At 35.0% G+C, this 25,083-nt stretch overlaps 1 protein-coding gene across 8 annotated transcripts in view; it reads left to right on the forward strand.

Moving 5' to 3' along the window:
- MAPK9 (mitogen-activated protein kinase 9) overlaps positions 1–24,595 on the forward strand; it is a 43,730-nt gene extending 19,135 nt beyond the window's left edge. For 4 of the 8 annotated variants that reach the window (XM_087924330.1, XM_026696551.2, XM_087924329.1 and 1 more), the window contains 10 exons: positions 900–1,029; positions 3,213–3,271; positions 5,357–5,495; positions 6,794–6,959; positions 8,784–8,855; positions 13,086–13,268; positions 13,871–13,995; positions 14,474–14,537; positions 14,961–15,032; positions 16,795–24,595. In XM_087924330.1, coding sequence (XP_087780456.1) covers positions 900–1,029; positions 3,213–3,271; positions 5,357–5,495; positions 6,794–6,959; positions 8,784–8,855; positions 13,086–13,268; positions 13,871–13,995; positions 14,474–14,537; positions 14,961–15,032; positions 16,795–16,937 — 1,153 coding nt within the window. In that variant the 3' untranslated portion in view covers positions 16,938–24,595. Of the gene's footprint in view, positions 1–899; positions 1,030–3,212; positions 3,272–5,356; positions 5,496–6,793; positions 6,960–8,378; positions 8,451–8,783; positions 8,856–13,085; positions 13,269–13,870; positions 13,996–14,473; positions 14,538–14,960; positions 15,038–16,789 lie in introns of those variants that run through there. The other 4 variants (XM_087924332.1, XM_087924331.1, XM_026696553.2 and 1 more) reach the window with 3 other exon arrangements.
- Positions 24,596–25,083: the final 488 nt, after the last annotated feature.

Raw genomic sequence — 25,083 nt, forward strand, 5'->3', positions numbered from 1 at the left:
ACCAGGGGAGACATGATAGCAGTCTTCCAATATCTGAGGGGCTGCCACAGACAGGAAGGGGTCAATCTATTTTCTAAAGTGCCTGTAGGCCAGACAAGGAATAATGGATGTAAACTGAACAAGGAGAGATTTAACCTGGAAACAAGGAGAAACTTTCTGACAGTGAGAACAGTCAACCAATGGAACAGCTTGTCCTCAGAAGTTGTGGGAGAGCTATCACTTGAGACCTTCAAGAAGAGATTGGACTGCCATTTGTCAGAAATGGTGTAGGATCTCCCACTTGGGCGGAGGGTTGGACTAGATGACCTCTTCCAGACACTGGTTATCTGTTAGATGAATTTAGATTAGGGAACAGATAGCATTGCGTCAGGGGTGCAGAAATGTATGGATCAATGAAAAGCTCTTCAAAATCTGACATATATTGCCACCTTACATTTTAATGTTATTGTTGAAGAGTTGCTATAGGTAGGTGGGTTTTCTGGGACTGGATATCCAGGGTCCCCATCTCATCTGGGACTGTTTAACCCTTTGCCAGAAAGTTCTTGGTATACTTCTAAAATTCATAGGGGCAATCATTGGAGGGAATCCTTGCTTTGTTCTGGAGCTCCAGTCAATCATTGTACAGTAACTGCATTGATGCTTGTTTGTCTCCCTACCCCTGTAGAATTCCCTTTGCATACACATTGGATGCTAATCTTATCTTTCCTCACTCCTATACCCATTCACTCAGCTTAGCAGTACAGTATGCTGGCCATGATCCTAGTGGTTGGGAAAGCAGGAGTTTTATGTGCACTGCTCAGAGCAGAATGCTGGTTGGCTCAAGTTGTCATTGCTTTCAGCACACACTAGTCTTGTTTTCAAAGAACCTGACCTAGAATGTTTCTGCTTCAACGTTTCAGTGCTGCATTTGATACTGTCCTTGGAATAAATGTTGCTGTAAAGAAGCTGAGTCGCCCTTTCCAGAATCAAACCCATGCAAAGCGAGCTTACAGAGAACTAGTGCTACTAAAGTGTGTGAATCACAAAAATGTGAGTAAATTTAATGTAGCATATATTGAAAATATGTATTGTATATTGAAACAAAATGACTATCAAATCATGAGGTGGATGGGTAGATGGAGGGAGGAGGGGGGAGAATCTAGGAATGTGAGAAATACTTAACAAAAATGTCAATAAAAACATATTCGTATGTTTTTATTGTGGAATTTTCAACCATTTCTTGCATTAGGCTTATTTAGTATAATTACTGATATGATGTATTAGCACAGCAGCTTCTATTACATTGTTGCTAATTTCATTAATTTTAACATTTTAATAGCATATAGCTTATTGTACCTTTGTAAAGATTGCTTACACCGAGGTGTAAAATTATACAAGCAAGTTTTTATATGTGGCTAATAAAATAAAATGCTTGAGCCAGTCATTCTCTCTCAACTATAGAAATAAACAATGGCAAACCACTTCTGAAAACTTGCTTGAAAAACTGCAGGGATTGTCTATGCAGTTGCTAGGAGTTAACTCTGACATGAAACCCAAGAAGATAGGCTCAACATCCAGATGTATCTTGACAGACTAGAACACTGGGCCGTATGAACAAAATGAAATTCAATGTAGAGAAAAGTAAAGTCCTACACTTAAGAAAAACCATATAGACTGGGTGAAACCAGGCTCAATAGCAGCAACTGTAAGAGGGATCTTGGAATCTTAGTGAACAACCAGCTAAATATGAGCCAGCAGTGTGCAGCCGCCGTCAAAAAAGCTAATGCAATCCCAAATTGCATTAACAGAGGGATACAATCAAGATCAAGTGAGGTACTAATACCACTCTATAACCCCTTAGTAAGACCACTCCTAGAGTACTGCATCCAGTTTTGGTCACCACATTATAAAAAAGATGTTGAGACTCTAGAGTACAGAGAAGAGCAACCAGGATGATTAGGGGACTGGAGACTAACATATATGAAGAATGGTTACAGGAACTGGGCATGGCTAGTCTAGTGAAGAGAAGGACCGGGGGGAGACATGACAGCAGTGTTCCAATATTTGAGGGGCTGCCACAGAGAGGAGGGGGTCAGGTTATTTTCTAAAGCGCCTGAAGGCCAGACAAGAAATAATGGAAACTGGATGGAAACTGAACAAGGAGAGATTTAACTTGGAAATAAGGAGAAACTTTCTGACAGTGAGAACAATTAACCAATGGAACAGATTGCCCTCAGAAGTTGTGGGAACATCATCACTTGAGACTCTCAAGAAGAGATTGGGCTGCCATTTGTCAGAAATGGTGTAGGGTCTCCCACTTGGGGGGAGGGTTGGACTAGATGACCTATATAAGGTCCCTTCCAACTCAGATTATCTGTTATCTGAAAGCACAAAAAAAGGGGGTGGGGAGCAGAAAACTTTAATGATTAATAATATTAGTAGATTTGAGTGTTAATAGAATATCTGGAAACATTTACATAACAGTTTTGGAGTAAATGTATCTGTTGGTTGTCATTACAGTCTAAGATAATGTCATGTAGCGAATCTTAATAATTTGCATTAAAACTTTTCACCAATTATGATAATTATAAAAATTGCTTTCTATAAGGTGGGAAATGTGTAGAATATATTGTTCTGAAAATAATTTTATTTACATTAGCTTTTGTTTCATTTTGTAATAAATCTACTCTGAAAGCTGTTTGAAAGGGTTTTTTTCTTTAGTATATATTTCAACCGTAAAATGTCAGATATAATTATATGCTCAGTGCAGCCGTATAAAACTGTATATAAGAAATTGAGATAATATTGTTGAAACACAGATCTCTTATTATATTAGAAAAAACTAAAAAAGTTTCAGATTTTTCATAAACATCTATTTACCATATATATTAATGTTGCCAAACATTGCTGAAGGTGGAATGATGGTTCACTGGCTTGCATTATAAATTGCAACCAATATTTCTATAAATTTATTAAAATGGCTTAGACAATAACATCTTGACTGCTCTTTATGGTTTTGTGACCTCCTCCAAACTAATAAGACTTGGTTTTACTGCATTATTGCATTTTTACAGTAGCATTTTAGAATCTTTGTACTATATATTCTTTGATCTTAGCACTCCCAGAATGCTTCATATTAACAGTTTCTGGATGATCTGATTATTATATTATCATTGTGCAATTTTGTGGTTGTGCTAATTTTGTTTATTTCTATCTGACTTCTGGTTTTACAGATAATTAGTCTATTAAATGTATTTACACCACAGAAGTCATTAGAAGAATTTCAAGATGTGTAAGTTTATTTTTTTTAATTTATTGTTTTATTCATAAGTATATATTTTGACCAACAGTAGGCTGAACATATGATGCTTCCAAATCTTTCATTTATAATCTTTCAGTAAGTATGAGAAATGTATATATATAGATCTCTGTCTCTCTCTCTCTCTAATTTGTTCATTTTTAATCTTTACTAAACAAACCTAATTGTTAAAGATACAAATAGTTTTTGACTTAGAACCATTCATTTAGTGACCATTTAAAGTTGCAATGACATTGAAGAAATTTTCTTTAACACAGACTGGGCAAAATGAAATATTTTAGCCTTTCCATATACTGTTATTTTTTTGCTCCATAAGATGCACTTTTTTGCTCCCAAAAGTGGGTAGAAATATCTGTGCATCTTATGGAGCAAATATGTGCGACCGACAGCAGTGGTGAACAGCAGCAGCAATCCCTGCCTCCTGGAAGAGCTGATCCAACTGCCGGGAGGCTGATCCAACTGCCAATCAGCTGCTTGGAGGTGAAGGCTCCAGCATTCCTGCAGAAGCAGCAGACATGGAGGAGGCAGGCTGTTTGCTGCAAGGACACTAGCCAGATGAATACCAGATGGGTCCTGGGAGGCAGAGGCAGATTTTTTTTTCTTGTTTTCCTCCTCTAAACCTAGGTGCGTCTTATGGTCAGGAACGTCTTATGGAGCAAAAAATGCGGTATCCCAGATTTCTTCACTGTCTATATAAATTTCAGCTAAGAATAGTAGTAAGACAAGTTATTTTCCCATTAAAGTGCATATTGGAAATGATTTTTGGGGTACAATAATCTGTTTGGTATATAGTTCACATTCTTGTTTTAACTATATTCTACTTCGTTGTGGACAACATGCCATTTTAAAAAGTCGGTCGGTTGGATGGCCAGCCTGCCTGCCTGCCGGCCGGCCAGTCAATCAATTGGTCGATCGATCTTCTGTAGTTGTAATCCAAAGAACTCTCAGTTATTAATAAAAAATAAAAATCCACAATAAAATACGAACAAATATAACAGAAACTAAGAATGATAAATTTATCTGTAACAGCAGACAGCATCTCTCCAATAATTATCTCAACGTTCTCCAGAGAAGAAGAATATTGTTACTTAGTTTTGGACTACAAGAAAACAACCATGCTCAGAGATCACCAAGGACCCCATTCAACTCTGAGCTACAAATACTGTCTTTTATTGCCAATTTGTTTTCCTGGTTTATTAAATTTTGAGCTGGAGTCATATATTTAAGACATTGGATAGGCACTGGGAAGATCCAGCTGCTAGTCTACTCTCAAGCCTGAGTTTGACTTTGGCTAGTCTTTCTTGACCCACCTGACCTAACAGAGTTGCCATGAAGAAAATGTTAATAATTCTTTTAAATGTTTCAAGTTTAACGCTTTAATCAATTATTTAATTTTAATTGTAATTTTCTGTTCTTTGTTCCATTTATACTAAGCACTTTCTATTTGACTTTAAAATGAAATAAAAGGTGTATATCTGGCTGTTAAACACTATGACAATCCTTGATTAAAATGATTTCCGCATAAACATGCAGGTAGTCCTTGCTTAATGACGATCCTGTAGAGCAACTATTCAAAGTTACTATGCTGCTGAAAAAGTAACTCTACAACCAATCCTCACACTTACAACCATCACAAGGTCCCTGTAGTCATATGATGAAGATTTACGCACTTCAGAATCAGCAGGGGCTTACGAAGTCAAGAGTGTTTTCCAGTCATGTTTTTGTAATTTATAGTGCTTCAAAGCCAGTTTCCAATAAGGAAAGTGAATGGAGAAGCCAACAGTAAAGTTGCAAGTTATGTTCATGTATTAATGACTGAATGGGAAATGATGTCAGAAATCCATCATGGTCATGTGATTAGTGACCACATAATTTAGCGATTGAGTTGCTAGTCCCAATGGTTAATTAAGCAAGGACTACCTGTACTATAGTTTTAAGCCTGTGTTATCTCACTTACTATACTGGAGTTATTTTATATTGAAGAAAATACACTGATGACTTGAACTGTGTATGCATGAAATAGAATAAAAGTTAATTACTTTTAAAAAAATATTTCAGGTATTTGGTTATGGAATTGATGGATGCTAATTTATGCCAAGTTATTCATATGGAGCTGGATCATGAAAGAATGTCCTATCTTTTATACCAGATGTTGTGTGGGATCAAACATCTTCATTCAGCTGGTATCATCCACAGAGTAGGTAGTGCTGTTATATCACACTATTAATTGACTTTTCTTTTGCATTGTTGTATCTACATCTTCTGTAAATCTTTCTCTAGTTCATTTATCTACCTCAGCAAAAAATAAATGTGTATATAATGACATTAATTTTAATGGATTACTTAGATGCATTGTTACTAAGAATCTTACCTGTCATGGTTTTATCAAAATACATAATTGGGTAAGATTTTTTAGAGCTATACTGTTGCTTTGATACTCGTCTATGGATTTTGACATGAAGAATGCACAGGTGTTTTGCACAATTTATTTATTCTGTTCCACTGCAAACCAAAGGAACTCTCTACAGCTTATAGGAATAATATTAAAATATATAATGAGAATCAAATTATTTGCTTTTTAAGGAGAGTCTGTACTGTTTCGTCCTTCTTCATAGCAAGCAGCACCACCTTGTGTCCTAAGGATCCATTAATTGTCATATATATCCAGCCTCCTATTATGTCCCTGGAGTGGAAATATTTGAAATGTAAACATGATATTGTTAGATACCTGCATTTAAATGCATAATGGCTAATATTATGGGATTACCATGCTTTACCATGCTTTACAGAAATGTTCAGATAGCTAGACATTGTTGTCTTTGATATGCTACAACCCCTCTCTATATTTTCTCACTTTAAGTTATTTTTTTTTCTTTTCCAGAAAAGGAGAATCCATTAAGTAGAAAAGGATGGTGGTGCCTTTAGATTGTAGTGATGTAGGAGCCATCTCTCTGAAGGCATCCAATTCTTAAGATGAAATTTAGAGAGTGTCTTTTTTTTCTTCAAATTAGCCTCTGCCCAAAACTGCATGTTCTTAACTATTACCTGTCATTTTATTCAGAATTAGGGTTAATAATTTAAGGGCTATAGCCCACCTAGATGTTCTACTTTTTACATTTATTTTTAAAATAATGTGTTCACTTGAGAGTTCCTCAGTATGGACCACACTGTCAGTATTATTAGTAAACAATAAACACCAGATAAATTTAGAAAGAAGTCTAAGCACTTTTTCAGCTGTCGCAAATATGCCACTTCTAAGGCAAAATGGGAGTAAAGTTTCAGTTCCAAATAACCTTTTGAATAGAGGTAATTGAGAACAGGGTTCATTGGAATTCTCAATCAGCTGGAAAGCATCCGTGAAATCTTTCAGCATCTGTTCAGTGTGATTAATTGATCAATTAGTTTGCTTGTCATGTATGGCAGCCTAATAATGTGCTGACTTTTAAGGATTATACTACTTTTCCAGCATTTAACTGTATGCGTTTTTGTCCTTAGGATTTAAAACCCAGCAATATAGTAGTAAAATCAGATTGTACTCTCAAAATCCTTGACTTTGGACTTGCAAGAACAGCATGTACTAATTTCATGATGACCCCATATGTAGTAACACGATATTATAGAGCACCAGAAGTTATTCTTGGCATGGGATACAAAGAGAATGGTAAGTTACAGAATAGAAGTGACATGTTTGGAGTACTTGATCAATGGTTCAATTTTTCTGTTTTTTCACTGTCTTACCACAAGTTTACTGGTTTCAGACTGTAATTTAGTTTTCTTGCCGAGTGAGGTAACTACCTCAGTCAGTTTGGCTAGGCTTATTCAGAGAAGGGGTCTTTCTTTTGAAGAGGGAGATGGCATAATGTAATATCAAGTGATATAACTAACCAGGGGTGCGATTCAAATTTTTTAACAACTGGTTCTGTGGGTGTGGCTTAGTTGGTGGGCATGGCTTACTGGTCATGTGTCTGGCTGGGTGTGGCCAGCTCAACACCACTCACATTGAGGCACGCATCTCCTCGCCCGGCCTCTCATGACTGTGGGGATGCTGCAACAGTCGTAAGTATGGAAAATGGTCATGTCACTTTTTTCAGTGCCATTGTAACTTTGAATGGTCACTCCACACAAGCAAAATACCAGCAAAGGAGGGGAAAAATACTCCAGAGATGTTCTTGAGACAGGAAGTCTAGTCCTGCCAAGAATGTAATAAAGGTTAACGGAGAGGCAGTTTCTGTAAGCAACACCAGAATGTTTCCTTCCTGCCTTCCTTACAGGATTAGGCCAGTAATTTCTTCTAACAACTGGTTCTCTGAACTGCTTAGAATGTTAACAACCAGTTCTAGAGAATAAGTGCGAACTTGTAGAATCCCACCCCTGTAACTAACTCAGCCATCAATACCAAATAGCCTCTTGAAATGAAGAGGATCTCATGTTTTGGCCTAGTCTAGGAAGTAGCTTTAGTAACAGGGGATAATAAAACATTATAGTGAGTAGCAGTTCCACACTTGACCCAGCTGCTCATTTATGCAACTTTAGTTCTCAGCACTTTCTGGAAAGTACCTGCTGATTGCTTACAGTAAAAGTGGGACTTCTGTCCTTGATTACTCTATACATGATAGTTGACAGAAACTTTCTGCAATATCTTCATGAGTACAGAATGAAAGTTAATGATAAAATTGATTCCCTGAATTGCTACATGGCAATTGGAATTTTAATGATAAAATATGCCACCTGTGAATAAGCCAAGTGTTTTTTAATTTTCACAATTGACTTACCCACAGGTGGTGCATCTTTCACATTATTTTGGTTGAAAATACAGCTTATCCATAGTTGGCTGGCTTTATTGATAGATTTATATAGGATATATGGGTACTTAAAAAAATTATTACCATGTATAGTTGCAGAAAACCGAAACTCAAATCTTTGGGTGTTTTTTGACATTTAAAATTCTTGGCTGATCCCCAAATATATGAAGTACATTTGTCAATGACTCCTTCACAGTGCAATTATTTTATGAAAATATATGTATAGATTTTTTAAAAATGTTTAATTTTTATCCCCCGTTATACTTAACATTTAATAGTGGATATCTGGTCTGTTGGGTGCATAATGGCCGAAATGGTCCTCCATAAGGTCGTGTTTCCTGGAAGAGATTGTATCCTTTGCAGCTCTTTCAGGGAGTTCAGATTATTCAAAATAATCCTGATTTTGTGTGTGTGTGTGTGTGTTTTTTGTGCGTGTGTATGTGTAAAGCAAATTTCTTGTATGCCCATTTTATATGTATATATATATATACATAAGATTTACTTTTAATGATGTTCTGGTATTTTAAATTTGTAATTAGATCATTATTCCTGTCCATATTGTTCAAAAACATGTTAGTTGTTTTACTTTGTGCATTGTTATGTTTTAAATGTAAAAATGTTTTTTTGTTTTCTGCTTTAGTTCATAACACTTCATAATTTTATCATTTCACTTTTACTTTCAGTTGATATCTGGTCAGTTGGTTGCATCATGGGAGAATTGGTGAAAGGTTGTGTGATATTCCAAGGCACTGATCGTATCCTTCCCTAATAATCTTTGAATCCTAATTCATATTTAGCAACAAGTTATTTGATTTATGGGTGTAAAAGATGCTAATCCCATATATTCAGTGGAACAGTTCTTTCTTGTATGAACCAAATTTGTGAAATTTGTTGTTTTAACAAACAGCTAAACTTTTATTTTCATATTGATTGCATTAACTTTAATTTTTGAACATTAGTTGTCCATTACAGGAGTTTTATATTTTTGCAGTTTTAATAACGCAACACACTTATTTAAACTGAAAATTCTGCAAACTGTTGCTCAAAATTTAAATGATTGCTTTTTTTCATTTTTCTGCACGATGGAAATGGACTCAACTATGGTTTTGTCTTGTCACTTCTTATTCTGCTACATACCTAAAGAAGGCATGAAGGTTAGAAAAGTATAATTACAAATGCTTAATTTTAGGTATTTTAATGGTTGATTATGTATTAACCTATTAACTCAATAAAAGAGAGGAAGCTTTATTTTTCATTTTTTTGAATTTCTACCGTGTATTCTTTTATTCTCTAAAGCCTTATGACCAACCTAACACAATTCTTCATGAATGCTGTGTCTCCTGTGAATTTCATGTTAATGCTGATTTTCGTATTTGCCGTCTTCATATATGTGTCTTTCATGCTTAGTAGAACTCTGCAATAAATATATCTTAGTTATGAGAATCTTGCTGACCTATTACCCATATTGTTACTTTGTATTTCTGAAGTTGTATTGGATTGAACGTAATTTGCAGAAATAATTGCAGTTTCTTCAGAAGTGTTGTTTCTGTTTTTGACTGAACAGGAACAGATGAGAAAGCAGTGGTCTTCATGTGTTAGTATTTTAGGTCAAGAGTGGGTAACATTTTAGGGTGGAGGCTGTAACTTAGCCTTCTTGATCTAGAGCAGGGGTGTCAAGCTCATGTCGTCACGGCAGCATCACATGACATATCAGGACTTTTTTCCTCTTTGCTAAACCGGGCATGGTCAGCGCATGATGCATCTGGCCATGGTCCAGGAGTTTGACAGTCCTGATCGAGAGGATCATATATGGAGGATGCAGTGATGTCATTAAAAGAGGTGTGACTGATTATTATTTTTTTGCCTTTGTTATATTTGGCAGAGGGAGGATGTATATTGTCCTAGGAAGTATATTGTTACAATGCTCACCTTCTAAATTCAGAAGAGTGGCTCCAAATTTGTGTCCTTTCCCGTCCCTATCATCTAGCAGAATGTTCAATTTAACTTTACCTGTGCTGTTAATTCCCTAATCTGATGTTCTTCAGAAGTATAAAAACTTCAGGTGCTTTTAAAAATATTCAAGGTATCATGAAATACTATTCCTAGAGAGAAAGCCATGGGATTAGTCCCAACAATGGATGGAATATAAAAGCCCAGAAAGATTATCTTGATAACTTCATATCTCCAGCATGAAAGGCACAGATTTCTAAAAATTAGCATTACCTTTGAAATATGCAACAGTTTCCTCCCATATTTATGTTGAAAATTGTTATCTTTATAATGTGAGCCTGCTATATTGTGTTTATTTCCCTCCCCTTTATACGTCTTGCTCTGCATCCATGCTTCTTCAATATACTTTCTAAGTACTTTTTCTCTGTTGGGTTGTCCAGTTGATGTAATGATTTCCTTACCTGTCCTACTGATTCCTTGCAGGATCTGATATAATTATGTTAGTGGTGAGTATCTATGTTCATATTGATCATTGAACAGAATTTTTTTATAGTCTTGGGTAGAGCCAAGAAAATGAAGAATTATTGTATTAATATTTTAAATAAGTTTATACACACAAATACACATTTTTTGCTCCAGACTGATCAATTTTTTTAATAAAAATATTTACCTATAGAAGAAAAACTGTCTTTATTTGCATAATTTAGTATCTGATCGTTTTGATATTTTATAGTACTAGGTTTTGTTTATAAAATATATATAGCCACCTGTCTCCTTCCCCAAAGGGGACTCTGACCATGTGTCAAAGAAGCAACCTTCGTTTTGAGCTGTTAAGCTGACAATCTTATATTTATAAAATTGTCACATGTTTAGGGTAGCTAGATGCAGAGAGGATATACAATATATGAAATATATTAACTACCAGGAGGCAACATGTAATTGGTTTCATTCCTACTAAGAATCTTCAGTTGTATGTAGCCAGATCTTATCCTATATATAGTATATTAATAGCTACAGAGAAGGTGAATTATACATGCCAATCTGATAGAGTCTATATTTTTATCTTCTGTCTAGCTTTCTAGCTGATTTAAATAGCTACCCATCTCTTTTTGAAACACTGATGATAAATAAGATGTGGCTAGCTTTTAAAGCTAATGCTTTGTAGATAGTCATCTAAAGTGCAATGGGCTATGAATTCTGATCCCAGTAGAAGGTTTGAATCCCATAAAGAAAGATCTGCTGGCTTATATCTGACAGTTCCCAATAAGGATGAAACTGGTCACCTACTGCCTCCTGGTGGTCAGTGTGGCTGAACATACCACCGGGGTCATAAAATATGAAAATAGAGAAATTTTAGAGAAAAACTAAGAAATTGAAAGTCATGGAAGAATGACATCTATCTCTCTACCTCTCTGCTTAAGGGAAGATGAAGAAACCATATATGCCATTCTGATAGTATGTTAAATAAAGTATCAGAATAGTTAACAGGATTAGTAAAGCTAGTTGTACAAATCCACTGAAAGCTCCAATACACACATACACACACATACACAAACACACACATATAAAAATATAAAAGGCACAGCGTATTGTAATTTTCAAGTAGCTGTCAGCATTGTCTTACAAGTAGTCCTTGACTTAGGATCACAGCAGGGAGTGGAAAATTTATTGTTAAGGAGTACAGTTGATAAGTGAGGCAACATATGATGACACCCAATTTTACAGCCCTTTTGCCACAAGTGAATCACTTGTAATCATTAAGTGAGACATCATGTGACTGCAACTTGCAATCTCCTTCCGGCTTCCCATTGACTTTGCTTGTTGAAAACTGGCTAGGAAAATCACAAACAGCAATTACGAATGCTGCAGGATCCTGCAACTTTTGCATGTACCAGCTGGTTGCCAAGCGTCCAGATCATATGACTATAGGGTCACTGCAATGGTCATAAATGTGAGGACCAATTGTTAACTTCTGCCACTTTTTTCATTGCTCTCATAACTTTAACAGCCACTAAATGAATGGTTAAGTGAGGACTACCTGTACTTTTCCTTCTAGAAAATACAAATCTCAATATTTTTCTCTCCAAAATAGTGACATTAAACTGCACATGAAAGCTATTGTGTTCTCCTTGTCAGTTGGGCTGTGCTGCTTAAAGAAGAGGCTCTATAATGAAGTCAGCAAACCTTTAGGGTAGAGGGGTAGATTAGGAATTTTGGAACAGACTGGATACTCACACGAATACTCACACCTTCTTTCAAGGTAGGGACGGTAAGTCCTGAAATATCCACCCATTTACTTTTAGAAAGTATAAAAAGGTATTGGGAAGATTTAAAAAAATCCTATATTTGCCTGTTATATTTAATTTTGTTCCAATTAAAATCATTTTTGTATCATAAGTGTAGAACATTAAGAGTGTTGGATGCCAAGGGAGGTGTCTGCAAATGCATAAGTGCATATAGTTAGAACTATGCTTCAACTACTTCACAGCACTCTTGAAGTATTTTGTTGCGTGAATTAGAGATTATTCACAAAAGTATTTAAAAGAGAACTAATTTCAGGACACTCATTATAAATACTTAACCCCTTATTCAGTTATTAAAAACACTAGGCTGTATTCTGTGAATAAATGCAGTTAGGTTAGAAATTTTTGTAAATGTATTTCAATGTTGACAGAGAGAGTAAATAATTTGGTTTGCTTTAACTATTTGATTTTCAGGTATTTTAAAAATATTCAATGTATCATGAACTACTGTTGAAGAGCATGGGTTCAGAGTGAAACAGAAACTAAAAAGAAACCTAGTTCATTTACCCTCTGAATTTTAGCAACATTATTCACAGTCAGTCTTGTGAACTTTGTTCCTCCAAATTAATGGTTCTTGAGATTTTGTTTTGTTATCACAATTTCTGTACGAATCTATTTTGTGAAATAAAGATATTGTTTAAAATAGCAGCTAATTTTTGCAAAGTTCCACATATTTACAATATAAAGTTGGAGGAAAAAAATATGTTATTTTCCTAAATGAAATTTTTGCAGATATTGATCAGTGGAATAAAGTTATTGAACAATTAGGTACACCATCAGCAGATTTCATGAAAAAACTACAGCCCACTGTACGAAATTATGTAGAAAACAGGCCGAAATATCCAGGTATCAAATTTGAAGAACTCTTTCCAGACTGGATATTTCCATCAGAGTCTGACCGTGATAAACTAAAAAGTAAGTTTATGTATAGATAAGTTTATGTATGTATATATGTTTCAGTAAAGATATAGGATTTATGTTCTGTTGCTACATTTTTGTAGAAATGTGTATTTGTCAGGTTGCAACCCAAAATCTAGCATGCTAATTTGATTTTATAATGGAGATTGTTGGTTTATTATTTCATTTTTTTTTCAACTAAATCAGCCTGAAGTTCCAATGAAGTAATTTAATTATGGAAATTCAGGTATCAAGCTCCAAGATCAAACTTTGAAATTTAGCATTTTGAATGATAGTTTAAGTGTTGAAGAAAAGTACACTACTTATTCTAGTTGATACATCTCAACCAGTTGCTGTAAGAAATTGGGCATCTGGTTTTAATTATCTGATTATATTTACAAGTAGTGCTCATATCAGTGAATATTGTGAATATTCACAGTGATATTATCAATATGCCAAGTTCTGATATTTCTTATTACCTATATTAATAAACAAACCAAAGAATAAATTAACTGTAACAATGAAATGCCTTTAATATGTTAGATAGATAGACAGACAGAATTTTATCTTTATGCATCAAAATTTTAATTATAAGATGTTTTTTAATTCCTGTTTTCCAGCAAGTCAAGCTAGAGATTTACTATCAAAAATGCTAGTAGTAGATCCAGACAAACGAATTTCAGTAGATGAAGCTTTGCGACATCCTTATATCACAGTTTGGTATGACCCAGCTGAAGCAGAAGCAGTAAGTATACCTGAAGGTCTTTTTTTAAAAAATAACAAATAAATAAATTTAACATTTTACTACAATTTACATGACATATAAATCGTCTGAAGATAGTATTAATACTAAGAATTTAAAATTCACTACAAGATTTTAATATTGGAAAAAGCAGTAAAAATAGATGATGCTTGCATTTCACATTCATAAGTCATTGATAAGTCATTTGGTAAGGGTTCTGCATATAGGGCATTTATAGATAGATAGACTTTAGTCCTCTGTTAAAAATATTAATTCCAATACTTGAATTGGACTTAAAAATTTAATAGATTTCAGTTCAGATGACAACATACAGGCATATCATTATCACAGTCACTCCCACTACCTCAAGAGTGCACCAAAATACTGTTCCCAGCTCCATGAGCAATGGTTTCATTTTTAACTGTAATATTTGCAGTTGTATTTATCAAAAGATAAAGCAGCACTGTTTTTCCGTTTATAGCCACCCCCCCAAATCTATGATGCACAATTGGAAGAAAGGGAACATGCCATTGAAGAATGGAAAGGTAAGTAAAACTTGCAATATATTAAGGAACTTTGATAAAAATATTTTGCAGATATCCTGTAAGTAACTGGAATAGAAATAAAGTGATATACCCTTTTGTGTAAATCAGTGTCTGTTCCTGCTAAGCAAATTTATATTCTGTTCAATCAGTATTGATATTTAAGATTGGGTTGTTTTAATTTAAATGTCACAAGTCATTTTCATCATCAACAATGAAAACATTTTCGTCTGCAATAAAATTTAGAACTTTAATGATTTTGCACAAGCTCTAGAGCTCAGGACCATATTCTGTAGGTTAGAAACATGCAGAAGAGGCCTTCATCCTGCAGTGGATAGACAATGGCTAAAATGATGATGATGATGGTATATAAGAAACAAGTGTATTGTTATATCTTATGTCCACATCTCTTTTCTTTGTATGCAGAGTTAATATATAAGGAAGTAATGGATTGGGAAGAAAGAAATAAGAATGGTTTGGTAAAAGAACAGCCTTCAGGTTAGTCATTGATGTAATAGATTGTTGTTTTTTTTCATTTACAATTTTTTATGGTAGTTTGTTTTATACATGGTTGCTAATAAAGGATATGTACCAAATAAATTATACATCTTGCAATGGATAATATGCACATTTGACTAAAAACAAGATAAAAAGCATATGGACAACAAACAGTAGCTTTTTGATTACCCCCCAAAAAAGGTGGCTGTAAAGAGTTAAAGACTTTTATATGGATGGAGAGATACATTATTTCTCTTTGAAACAATTATTCTTGATGTATGCTTGGTGGTTGGGAATTCTGCTTTATTCAGAAATAGTTTCCTGGGGGGAAAAGGCAGATTCGTTGCTTTTGATGGGAAACAATACTTTGCTTTCTGTTTACTGCTGTAATCTCTCTTAACTGTAGTATATGACAGAGATGAATAAAAACACTGCCTGATTTGCACTCCAAGGGAGGGTGTTAAGTGTTATCGGTGTCAGTTTGCACCTAGCTTTCAGGAACAAATCAAAATAGTTATTTCTATCAATTTTGGAAATGCAAAGTCTTATTATTATCCAAGCTATTACTTGTCCTGAGAAAATCACAGCCCTGTGTCCTGGCAGACAGTGTTACTATTCATGTATTATCAATTCATGATGTTAAATCAGTGGTGGTATTCGACCAGTTCTGCCTGGTTCTGGAGAGCCGGTAGGAGCGATGAGCAGCGGAGACCAATCCGGTTCTCTCCACTGCTCTGTTGCCTCTGCTGTTGGGCCCACCTGCCTGCCCAGGCTCCCATACTCACCTTTATCTGCTGAATTTGAAGCGCAGCTGCTTTGCGTGGCACACAATAGTGCTGCGCGGCAGCTGCTGAAGCGACCGGGATCTTGCAGGCTTGCAGGAGGTGAGTTAGAACATCTCTGTGCCTGTGCAAACCCCTCTGCACCTGCAAAAGTGCACGTTTGGCACGTGCGTGTATACAAAGTATGTGCATGTGCACAAAGCGTGCCACCCAAGCCACGCCCACCAAACTGGTGGCAACAATATTTGAATCCCTCCACTGCCCTAAATGTGATTTTCTTGCAACATTGTAGATAGCTACAGCTCTTCATTTTTCTTGTGAAAATTAAGCATAGAGAATGGAGCTGTTAATATGAAACTAGATATTTGAAAACATTCCTTGTAAAATAAGTTTATTATTTGTATAGAACTGAAATCTGTTCTTTCCACACATTCTGCACGTAATCTACCTCTTCTAGTTTTATTTACTATAAATAAGCATTATACAGTATATGCAGGAATTGCATGGCATGAAACTGCTAATCAGAGAATGGCACCCTCTTCCTAGTTATATTTCTAGGAGGAGCAGATATGGAGAGAGGGTTTGGGAAAACGCAGGTGAAAGAACACATCTGAGGTATTCAAGACTGTGAATACCATCCCTTGTCAAGAAGATAGTGCTAGGAATAATTTCAGGGACAGTAAAAGCTAATTTTTGACAGGATATAGATAATAAGTGAACCTGTTTTAAAATTCATTTTTTAAAACTTTCACAAAAGATTTATTAAAAGTGCATGAGTTTCTGTATTGACTGTGTATCTTCCCTACATTCTGCCTGGTTTTGTAACCTTACAGACTAGCTTCAAGGGGAAAATTTTCAAATTGGCATTGCTTTTCCATGCATATGTTTTTAGGTGCACATATCTTTATGCCACATAAAACACCTATGCTTTCAACCATGTCTTGCCTCAGATTTTCTTATGCTTGGTTTACTTAGCACAGATGCAGCAGTGAATAGCAATACCAGCCCTTCTCAGTCATCATCAGTCAACGACATTTCATCCATGTCAACAGAACAAACATTGGCTTCAGACACGGACAGCAGCCTTGATGCTTTGACAGGAACACTTGAAGGATGTCGGTGATCAGCTTTGAAGATTAAGATTAGCAAAGAATCTTTGCTTCTGTTGGGCCTCTTGCTTGTAAGTTCATGGAGCCAAATAGAAAACTTCATGTTCCGCATGTTCCTCTAAAATAATGCCTGTGATTTTACTCAGTTGCAGTAAAACTGTCTGCTTAATATTGTAGAGTGAAAGCAACTTTGTATGTCAAGGCAAATGAAATATAAACATTAATATAATATGTTTTGATCTATATCAGGTGAGCAGTTAAAATAACAAGATCAAACAAATCCATGGGCATTCTCACAGATATTTTTGAAAAACATGTTTATAAAAGAAATGTGTGTGTGTTTGAGAAAGGGGCGGAGGGAAGGAAGGAAGGAAGGAAAGAAGGAAGATGTAAATCTTGTTGAATGTATATTCTGTTTCTTAACTATTCAATTACAGTCATATGCCATTCTTAATATACCTTGCTGGTATTCTCAATACTGTATAATATAGACACAATTGTTTTTCTGTATAGCGCTCTTTTCTTGAGGCCTTTTTCTCTCCATCACCAAATAATATTGTACTCCTTCTCATAGAAGAAGCAAATTTGTGAATTTTTGCTTCACATTTTACATCTAAATGTGTTTTTGAATGTATTACTTCAGTGCTTTTCTTTAAAGAGTAGGTGGGATAAGTAAAGAGAAGTCTTAATACTTATCAGAGTTAGGGTTTGTTTTTTCAAATAGCAACGTTGGCACCTATTTTTAAGAAGTGACTAAACACTTGTAGGACCTTTATCTTCATTGCCTTTTCCTGGTATTAACATGGAGAATCCGATGTTGACATCATATTGGAGGTTACTTTGAGCCTCTTAATAGATACACTTTTAGTTGCTTTTGGTATGTTTTAAGGGACCACTACATAGCTTATAATTACTTTCAAAAATTCATATATGGGAAAAATTGAAATACATTATAAAAAGTGAAAGGAATCATTTTTAGAGCTAAAACACAGAGGTAAGAATTAGAGATAATCCTCACTTAGCAACACTAACTGGGACTGGGCTTTCCATTGGTCAGGGAAGCAGTCATTAGGCAAAACATGACATGGCTCCACCATTTAGTGACGGCAGTTCTGGTAGTCTCACTTGCATGTGTTAGGCAAGGACTTCTCACTTCTCCTGCCCTGCCATGCTAATCTCTGCTTCAACTCCCCTCACCCACTTATCTAGGCTCTTTTGGCTGCCTTGCATTCCACCACTTCCACTTATTCCTCATGACCCATAGTTGACCTCCGCCATCTTCTTTTCCCCCTGGCTGACAAGACACCGTGCAGTCATAAATGTGGTTGGCTGCCAAATGCCTGAATTTTGATCACATGATTGGGGGGGGGACAGGGTTCTGAGTAATGCAGAACTCCAAGGCAGATAAATTCCCCAAAGAACATGTTTATTGGACACACCATATCGACACAGCTAGTCAAACCCAACTCTAAAAGTTCCTATGGTTTTTCCCCTAATTAAAAGAGCAAATATTTCCTCCCCAGGTGTCACCAGTCACATTATCCAATGAAGGTAGCTGGGAGGCTGCTAGGCCAGTCCTCTGCCATTTACTGGGATGACCTTGGTTCCCACAGGTCATCTTGCTTCTTGTTTTGATGGGGACCTGGTTTATCTACTTCCCCACTCCCTTCCCCCTTTCAAAGTTTACGGCAAGTATGAGGCAGGAGAAAAATGGCTTCAACCAGGTCAGCTTCAGAGTTGACGGGGTGCCAGAGCAGCCATAACGTTGCACTATAATTATGATTCATTTAGTGACAGTGTAATCTTGAATAGTCATTATGTGAGGACTACTTATAGTAATGTACGAAATATGTAAAGGTGAGTGAAATCTTGAGTGAAATTTGCTTTGCTTCAATTTCTTCCTACTCTGAACATGAGCAAAGTTGATTTAACAGGAAAATATTTAGGTGACTATGTGAGTGGGTTGGCAGATGAGCCTTGTGTTTTAGGGAAGGTATGGTGGATGAAACAAAGTTGTGAATCAAAGCCAGATATTACAGTTATTGCAGATTTCCAGGCTGGGGGAGGGGAGATTCCCTTAGAAGAGATTGGGAAAGGCTTGCTGTGTATTATTGCCTTTTTATTTGGGCACCAGCACTTTACTAGCAGGGCAAACATATGACTGGGAATAAGTCCTATTAAGTTTAATAAGTGTGATATAGGATCACAGTATAAATTCATTGTTTTTAAAAATAACATTTTTTAGCAATAGGTTCTTCAAAACACACTATCAGAATGAGCCCCACACTCCTGACTTCTCCAGATAGAATTTGCTATCAGATCTTTTGGCTATAAGATATTCATACAATTTTATCACTTGATAAAATTTAATTACTAAATTGCAACTGAATATATTAATTGCCTTCCTTAAACATTCTGCTTGAGATATGAGATCACATGAAATGCCTGTGAGAGCTTATATGTTAGCAATTAACAGAATAATCCATGTTCATATTTATCCTTAATGTATGATGTATAGACACAATCTATTATTTGCACTAATAAGGTATTTCAGAAGACAATATTAATGAGTAAAATAAAACATATTTCATTGCTAATTAAAATAAACTTAGGAAACAAAAGAAAGACTGAAGTGAAAGAACATATCCAACAAAGAACATATCCAACAAAGCTTAATTCATAAAGTTGTTAAGCATTCCATCAAACTATTTTGAAATAACTCTGTAGCCCCTTCTTTTGCACAAAACCCATTTGATTTACCTGCATGAAATTTGGAAATGCTATCTATTTTGAAATGTAATATTGTGCCCCAAAGCAATCAGTTAAGCCCCTGTAGGCTTAATCACATTTAGCCCATTTTAAAAAGATAGATTGCTTTTGAATTCATCCCATTCTGCCAAACAACCATAAATCCACGGTTATGTTTTTCTTAAGCTATGCTGGGGTGATTAAACTCTGCAATTCACTTGGGATCAAGATCCCAGTTGGTACTTTATTTAACCAAAAAGAAGACAAGGATAGGAGTTTGACAAGACATAAATGTATATTGATTGAAGTTATAACTAATGAAAACTCATTGCCTGTAAAAATTAGGTTCCTCGTTAACAACATTAATTGATCTCCAACTTCATATACCAACATTGGCTGATCCATACAACCTGCCCCCCATTGCATACAGAATCATTCAACTATACAGATGTATTTTTCCCTTTTATTCCATCAGAAGCCAACAATAGAATAAGATGGATATAGAATAAGATGAAGGGACTAAGTAAGACTGGAAAGAAAGAGAAAGGATGGGAACAAAATGATTAGAGATTGGTTGGTGGGAAGAGTTACAAAGAAGGAAAGAAAAGAAAGAACAAGTCAGTTATAACTGAAATGTTTAAATTCAAGCTAATTTTCATAAAGAAAGCCAGTTGGTATAGTAGTGCACTAGGCTAGAAATCAGGAGACTGTAAGTTCTAGTTTCAGCTTAAGTACAAAGCCAGCTAAGTGTCTTTGGGCCAGCACTAACTCTCAGCCCTAGGAAGCAGGCAGTGGTAAACCATTTCCAAAATGTTGCCAAGAAAGACTAGGGGACACATACACAATCTTGATCAGGCTGTGTGGCATGACCCCTTCAGCTATTAGTACTTCATGCTAATTGCTTTGTTTTCATAGCCTTTTCTATTTTCAGCAAATGTAAAATACTACCACATCATTCATAGAAAATTATTTGGGGTTAGGGAGTTTAGCTGAAGTTCTCTGGATGATCAGAATTTCTCTGCAGCCTTTGTCATTCCACAATGGGATTGGAGGAGGTAGAGGTGATACATTCGTGCATCTTTTCAACTGTCAAGCTGAAATGCTTGACAATACAGGTTTTTCCTATGTATTCCTGTAAAATTACTTTCCTCCAAAAAGAGCTTTAATCAGTTTGAAATTATGAAATTGTATAATAATTATGTAACTTTAAATAAAGCTAAACAATGTAAGGTTACATGATGTAACTCTTTAAGAGTTTGCATTGTATTTTCAGAAGTACTGTGAAAATAATCCTGTGTTTGGACTATTTTTTTGTAAATATGGGTATTCATCATCTATAGGAACACTGAATATTAAAAATGTGTCTGCCTCTGCAATATATTGTTCAGCAGTAGTAAAAAATGGCATTTACACACTCTTGACATAATGATGCTTATTTCTTAAGCAGTGGTATAGACATATCACATATAGGATATTTTCCTTTTAGAGAAGAAAAGAGTGGTTTGGAATTGAAATACCCATTGTTTCTATGGTATGAATGCATAGGACTTTAACGTTTGTACTGTAATAGTTTGAGGCCAGTTCAGATTAGATAGATTAATTAGTCCTCAAATTTCTATGCTTTCCATCTTGAAAATTTTCCTTTGATTTTTCTTCACTTCAAAACTTTTTTTTTTTTTTGAAAAGTGATATCCCATGAAACAATTCAACTGTTTCTGAATTCTGAAGGCATTAGAATAGTGAGTATCTTGGCTATAACTAAACTGAGAATAATCATTGGCTAAATCCTTATTTGGAGAGAATGTGCTAAAGAAAGGGTAAAGCAAAAATGAGTGGATTATTATCTAACAGGGAACAATGTTTGCTCTAATTATATGTTATAGCTTTTTTGTTTTATATATCTGAGGAGACAGAAAAATGTGGCTGTATGTACATATATTGTAGTTGCACTGGGACAACCAGTTAAGTGCAACTTTTATAGCAGCCATAAAACATTAATGTTTTTGTTGAGCTACTTTCATGCTTTGCAAAAATCATGGCATAGAATTAATAATAATCACTGCCCTGTTAATGATACACACACACACACAATTTAAGTGATAGAGAGAAACATTTAACCCCACTTGGCTATATTTTTCTTCTACATTGCTCAATACAGCTTTATAACAGATTATAAACTGTTTGGAGGACATGGTAAATGAAGGTGGATTCAACATTTTCTGCCACTCTAGATAATGTTCTTGTTATAAATCAGTTGATAACATTGTTTTGAGCAATGGGTATGGCATTAATTTGTTAAGAAAAGCATGGACAACTCCAAATATGAGAGGGAAGGAACAATGAATTGGACATTATGATTCAATGGCCATTTTCCATATCTTAACTAATGTTTGGCTAGCATCATATCATCACCAGACTAAGTATGACTCTGTTCTAATATTTATTCATTGAGTTGAAAAGATAAAACTAGTGAATATTTTAAGTATAAAGACAGAGTTCTAAACCTGAAGCATACATTTGCACAACTGGTTTTCTTTCTATAAAAGAATGTAAGTAGGATGTTACATGGATAGTTTCCCATGTTTTGCTTATAATTTTGATGGTGAATCCTACATTTCCGTAGAGTCATTTCTTACTAATTTAGATCAAATAGTATATAATTACTACTTTTGGTCACCTGTAGTTTGATGTGTTCAAATCAGTTCAGTGTCACTTTTCCAAAATCTAGGTGTGTATTTGTAAATGTGCAAGTCTTTTTGTAAAAATCCTGTCATGAACTTGTCTACTATAGCATGCTCTGACATTACTGTGAAATGTTTTAATAGGCATAATGTGTGTACTTCCTGTACTTAACTGCTCACCTGAAAAAAAGGAGAATGAAGCAAATTGGCTAGTAAATGTTCAACTTCTGTCCTCTACATATTATTTTAAATATACTGAGTAGTGAATGGCATTGCAGAGATAGAATGGTTTTACAAGTTATTTTTGTATGTGCCCTCTTCTTTGTTCAGAAACATTAGAGTCTAGATTGTTTGGAAAATGCTTTAAGGAAATGACTTTACACAAACTTGCATATTTATGATGAAATTATATGAAGAGAGGCACATGTCTGTGCAGATCATTTTTTTTTAAAAAAACCCAAGAGGTACATTTCATGATGCAGCAACAAAGGAAGCAAAAAGTGTGTCTTACTAGGAAAATGGATGAAATGGCCTTTTGTTAATACTGCAGCACGGTTTAAAAGTGAAGGCAGTAGTGCTTCCTGCTGCTTCCAATAATGGGTGCCAAAGGCTTAAAGAAAGCTGTTTTAGTTTAGATTAAATTGTCAGAAATTGAGATTACATTAATTAAATGTAATTGTAAGGGGATATTTATGCATCCAAATGTTTACTTTTCAGATGACTTCTGTGTCTGTTTACATTATGGTTCAGAGTTGGTTTAAAAACTGTAACACCTGTAGCACCTTCATTGATCCATTCTATCTAAAACCTTTTCTGCAACGCGGTATGCTGAAGTCTTTTGTTGCTGTTACATCATGTTTACATGGTTATTTTTATTTTAAAAAAACATAAATTTAGAGAGAAGGGCTTAGATCATATTTCTAATTTAGGCCTGGATGTGCCCAGTGTGCCTTGACTCTCTTTTTCCTTTGAATGGCAGGTCACAGGTCATATCACAAATATGTTTTTGACCTCTGTTAGCTTCACAAGACGCTTGCTAACTGCTGGACTTGGGAAATTATTTTGAAAGCTCTTTTGATGTATGGAATTAAGTATAAGGTTTGTTGGATTAAGGGTAAAGTAATAGGATATAATAGTATTGATCTGTATCTTTGGGCCATTATGTAGCACTCCATGAATTAGGGGAGGAAATCATGTATGCAGTCTACAAATTTGTGCTAGCTGTACTGCAAGTTGCCAAGTTAATGATGTCTGAATCTCTAGAGATTCTGAATTCCAAAACAGAATTGGTGACCCTTTTAGTTTGAAAATTATTTATTTGCTAAAATGGCCAAATACTTTTTTCCAAGTGCAGATACATTTTGCAGGAATGAGGTCTATGTATAATAGGCGAGCTACAAAATCTAGAAGTGAAGAAATGTATGTTAAGAACCTTGATTACATTTTATGAATCTAAAATCAATAGTGCCTGTAAAGCTGGTTGAAATAAATAATTTGTAATAAAACTAATCAGGGCATATACATTTAGTAATTCTGTTGGAGCGGAATTTCTTCCTGTTGATGAATGTATTTGTGGAACTTAATTGAAGCTCGTGTATGTTTCACAGACTCCCAGGTCTAGTACTTGAGCCCCAAATTAATTTATCTCAGAAGACTCCCTGATTTTTTATGTCTTTCTTCCATTATGTATACTTCTGAGGTCGTATTTTATATGTTGGGACATGAAAATTTGCCAAATGTTTAAATAATTTGCTTAGAATCTTTTTTAATGCCATTATGTAACAAATCTCATGTTATATGCACTGTTCATGATAAGAACTTTGTATTGAAGAATTGCAAGCCATCTACTCCTTATATGTACAAAACAAAACAAAATCATTCTCATTTTTGAATTATAAAATTATATTTTATTTTTATAATTGTAATTCTGATTGTGAATTTCACTGCCACTAACTCATTGTGGATATTGTAGATAAGCTTGGGTCCTATATTTCAATACTTACACAATTTAAAAAAAATAAAGTAATGCCTTGGAAGTAGTAACGTTTAATTAAACCCCAAGTTTAATTGGTTCTAAAATTAAGAAATGAATTATTTCAAACGCCAAGAAATACATGTTTAAAATGAGTTTAAGATTTACATTGTGTTATTTAAAATCTTAATGTTCATGTTGTCATGCTACTGTTCAATTTTTGCACTCCAGTAATTTTTCTAAAAAATTTAAGCATGTTAATTCTTCTCAGTATATCCATGCCTCTTGTCTTTATTGGTAAAACATATATAACATTTTGCATATTACAGTTTAAATTGATGCAATCCAATTGATGCAGTACAACTATAGCCCCAGTTCTTACGGACACCTGTGCATAAAAGTCATATTTTCCTTATTGTCAGAATTTATATATGGTTGCACATACAGTTGGTCCTCATGTAACAACTGCACATTCAGTGACTGATCAAACATGATGGTGCTGAATGAATGGTAATCCTGATTATCTGTCAGTGTAGCATTTCTGTGGTCACGTGGTCATGATTGGGATGCTAGTGCCCATCTTTAATTGCCACATCCTATGGTCATGTGATTGCAATTTGAGAACTTCCTTGCTGCCTTCTCACAAGCCAAGTCAAAGCCCACAGGAAGTCATGGTCACATGAGGTCCTAGTTTAACAAATGAATTTGTTTTCCACTAACTTCAGTTAGAAAATTACTAAGTTTACAGTTTTTCATTAC

This window comes from Pseudonaja textilis, chromosome 2, assembly GCF_049901715.1.
Source record: "Pseudonaja textilis isolate UNSWEBS1 chromosome 2, rPseTex1.2, whole genome shotgun sequence".
Taxonomy (NCBI): domain Eukaryota; kingdom Metazoa; phylum Chordata; class Lepidosauria; order Squamata; family Elapidae; genus Pseudonaja; species Pseudonaja textilis.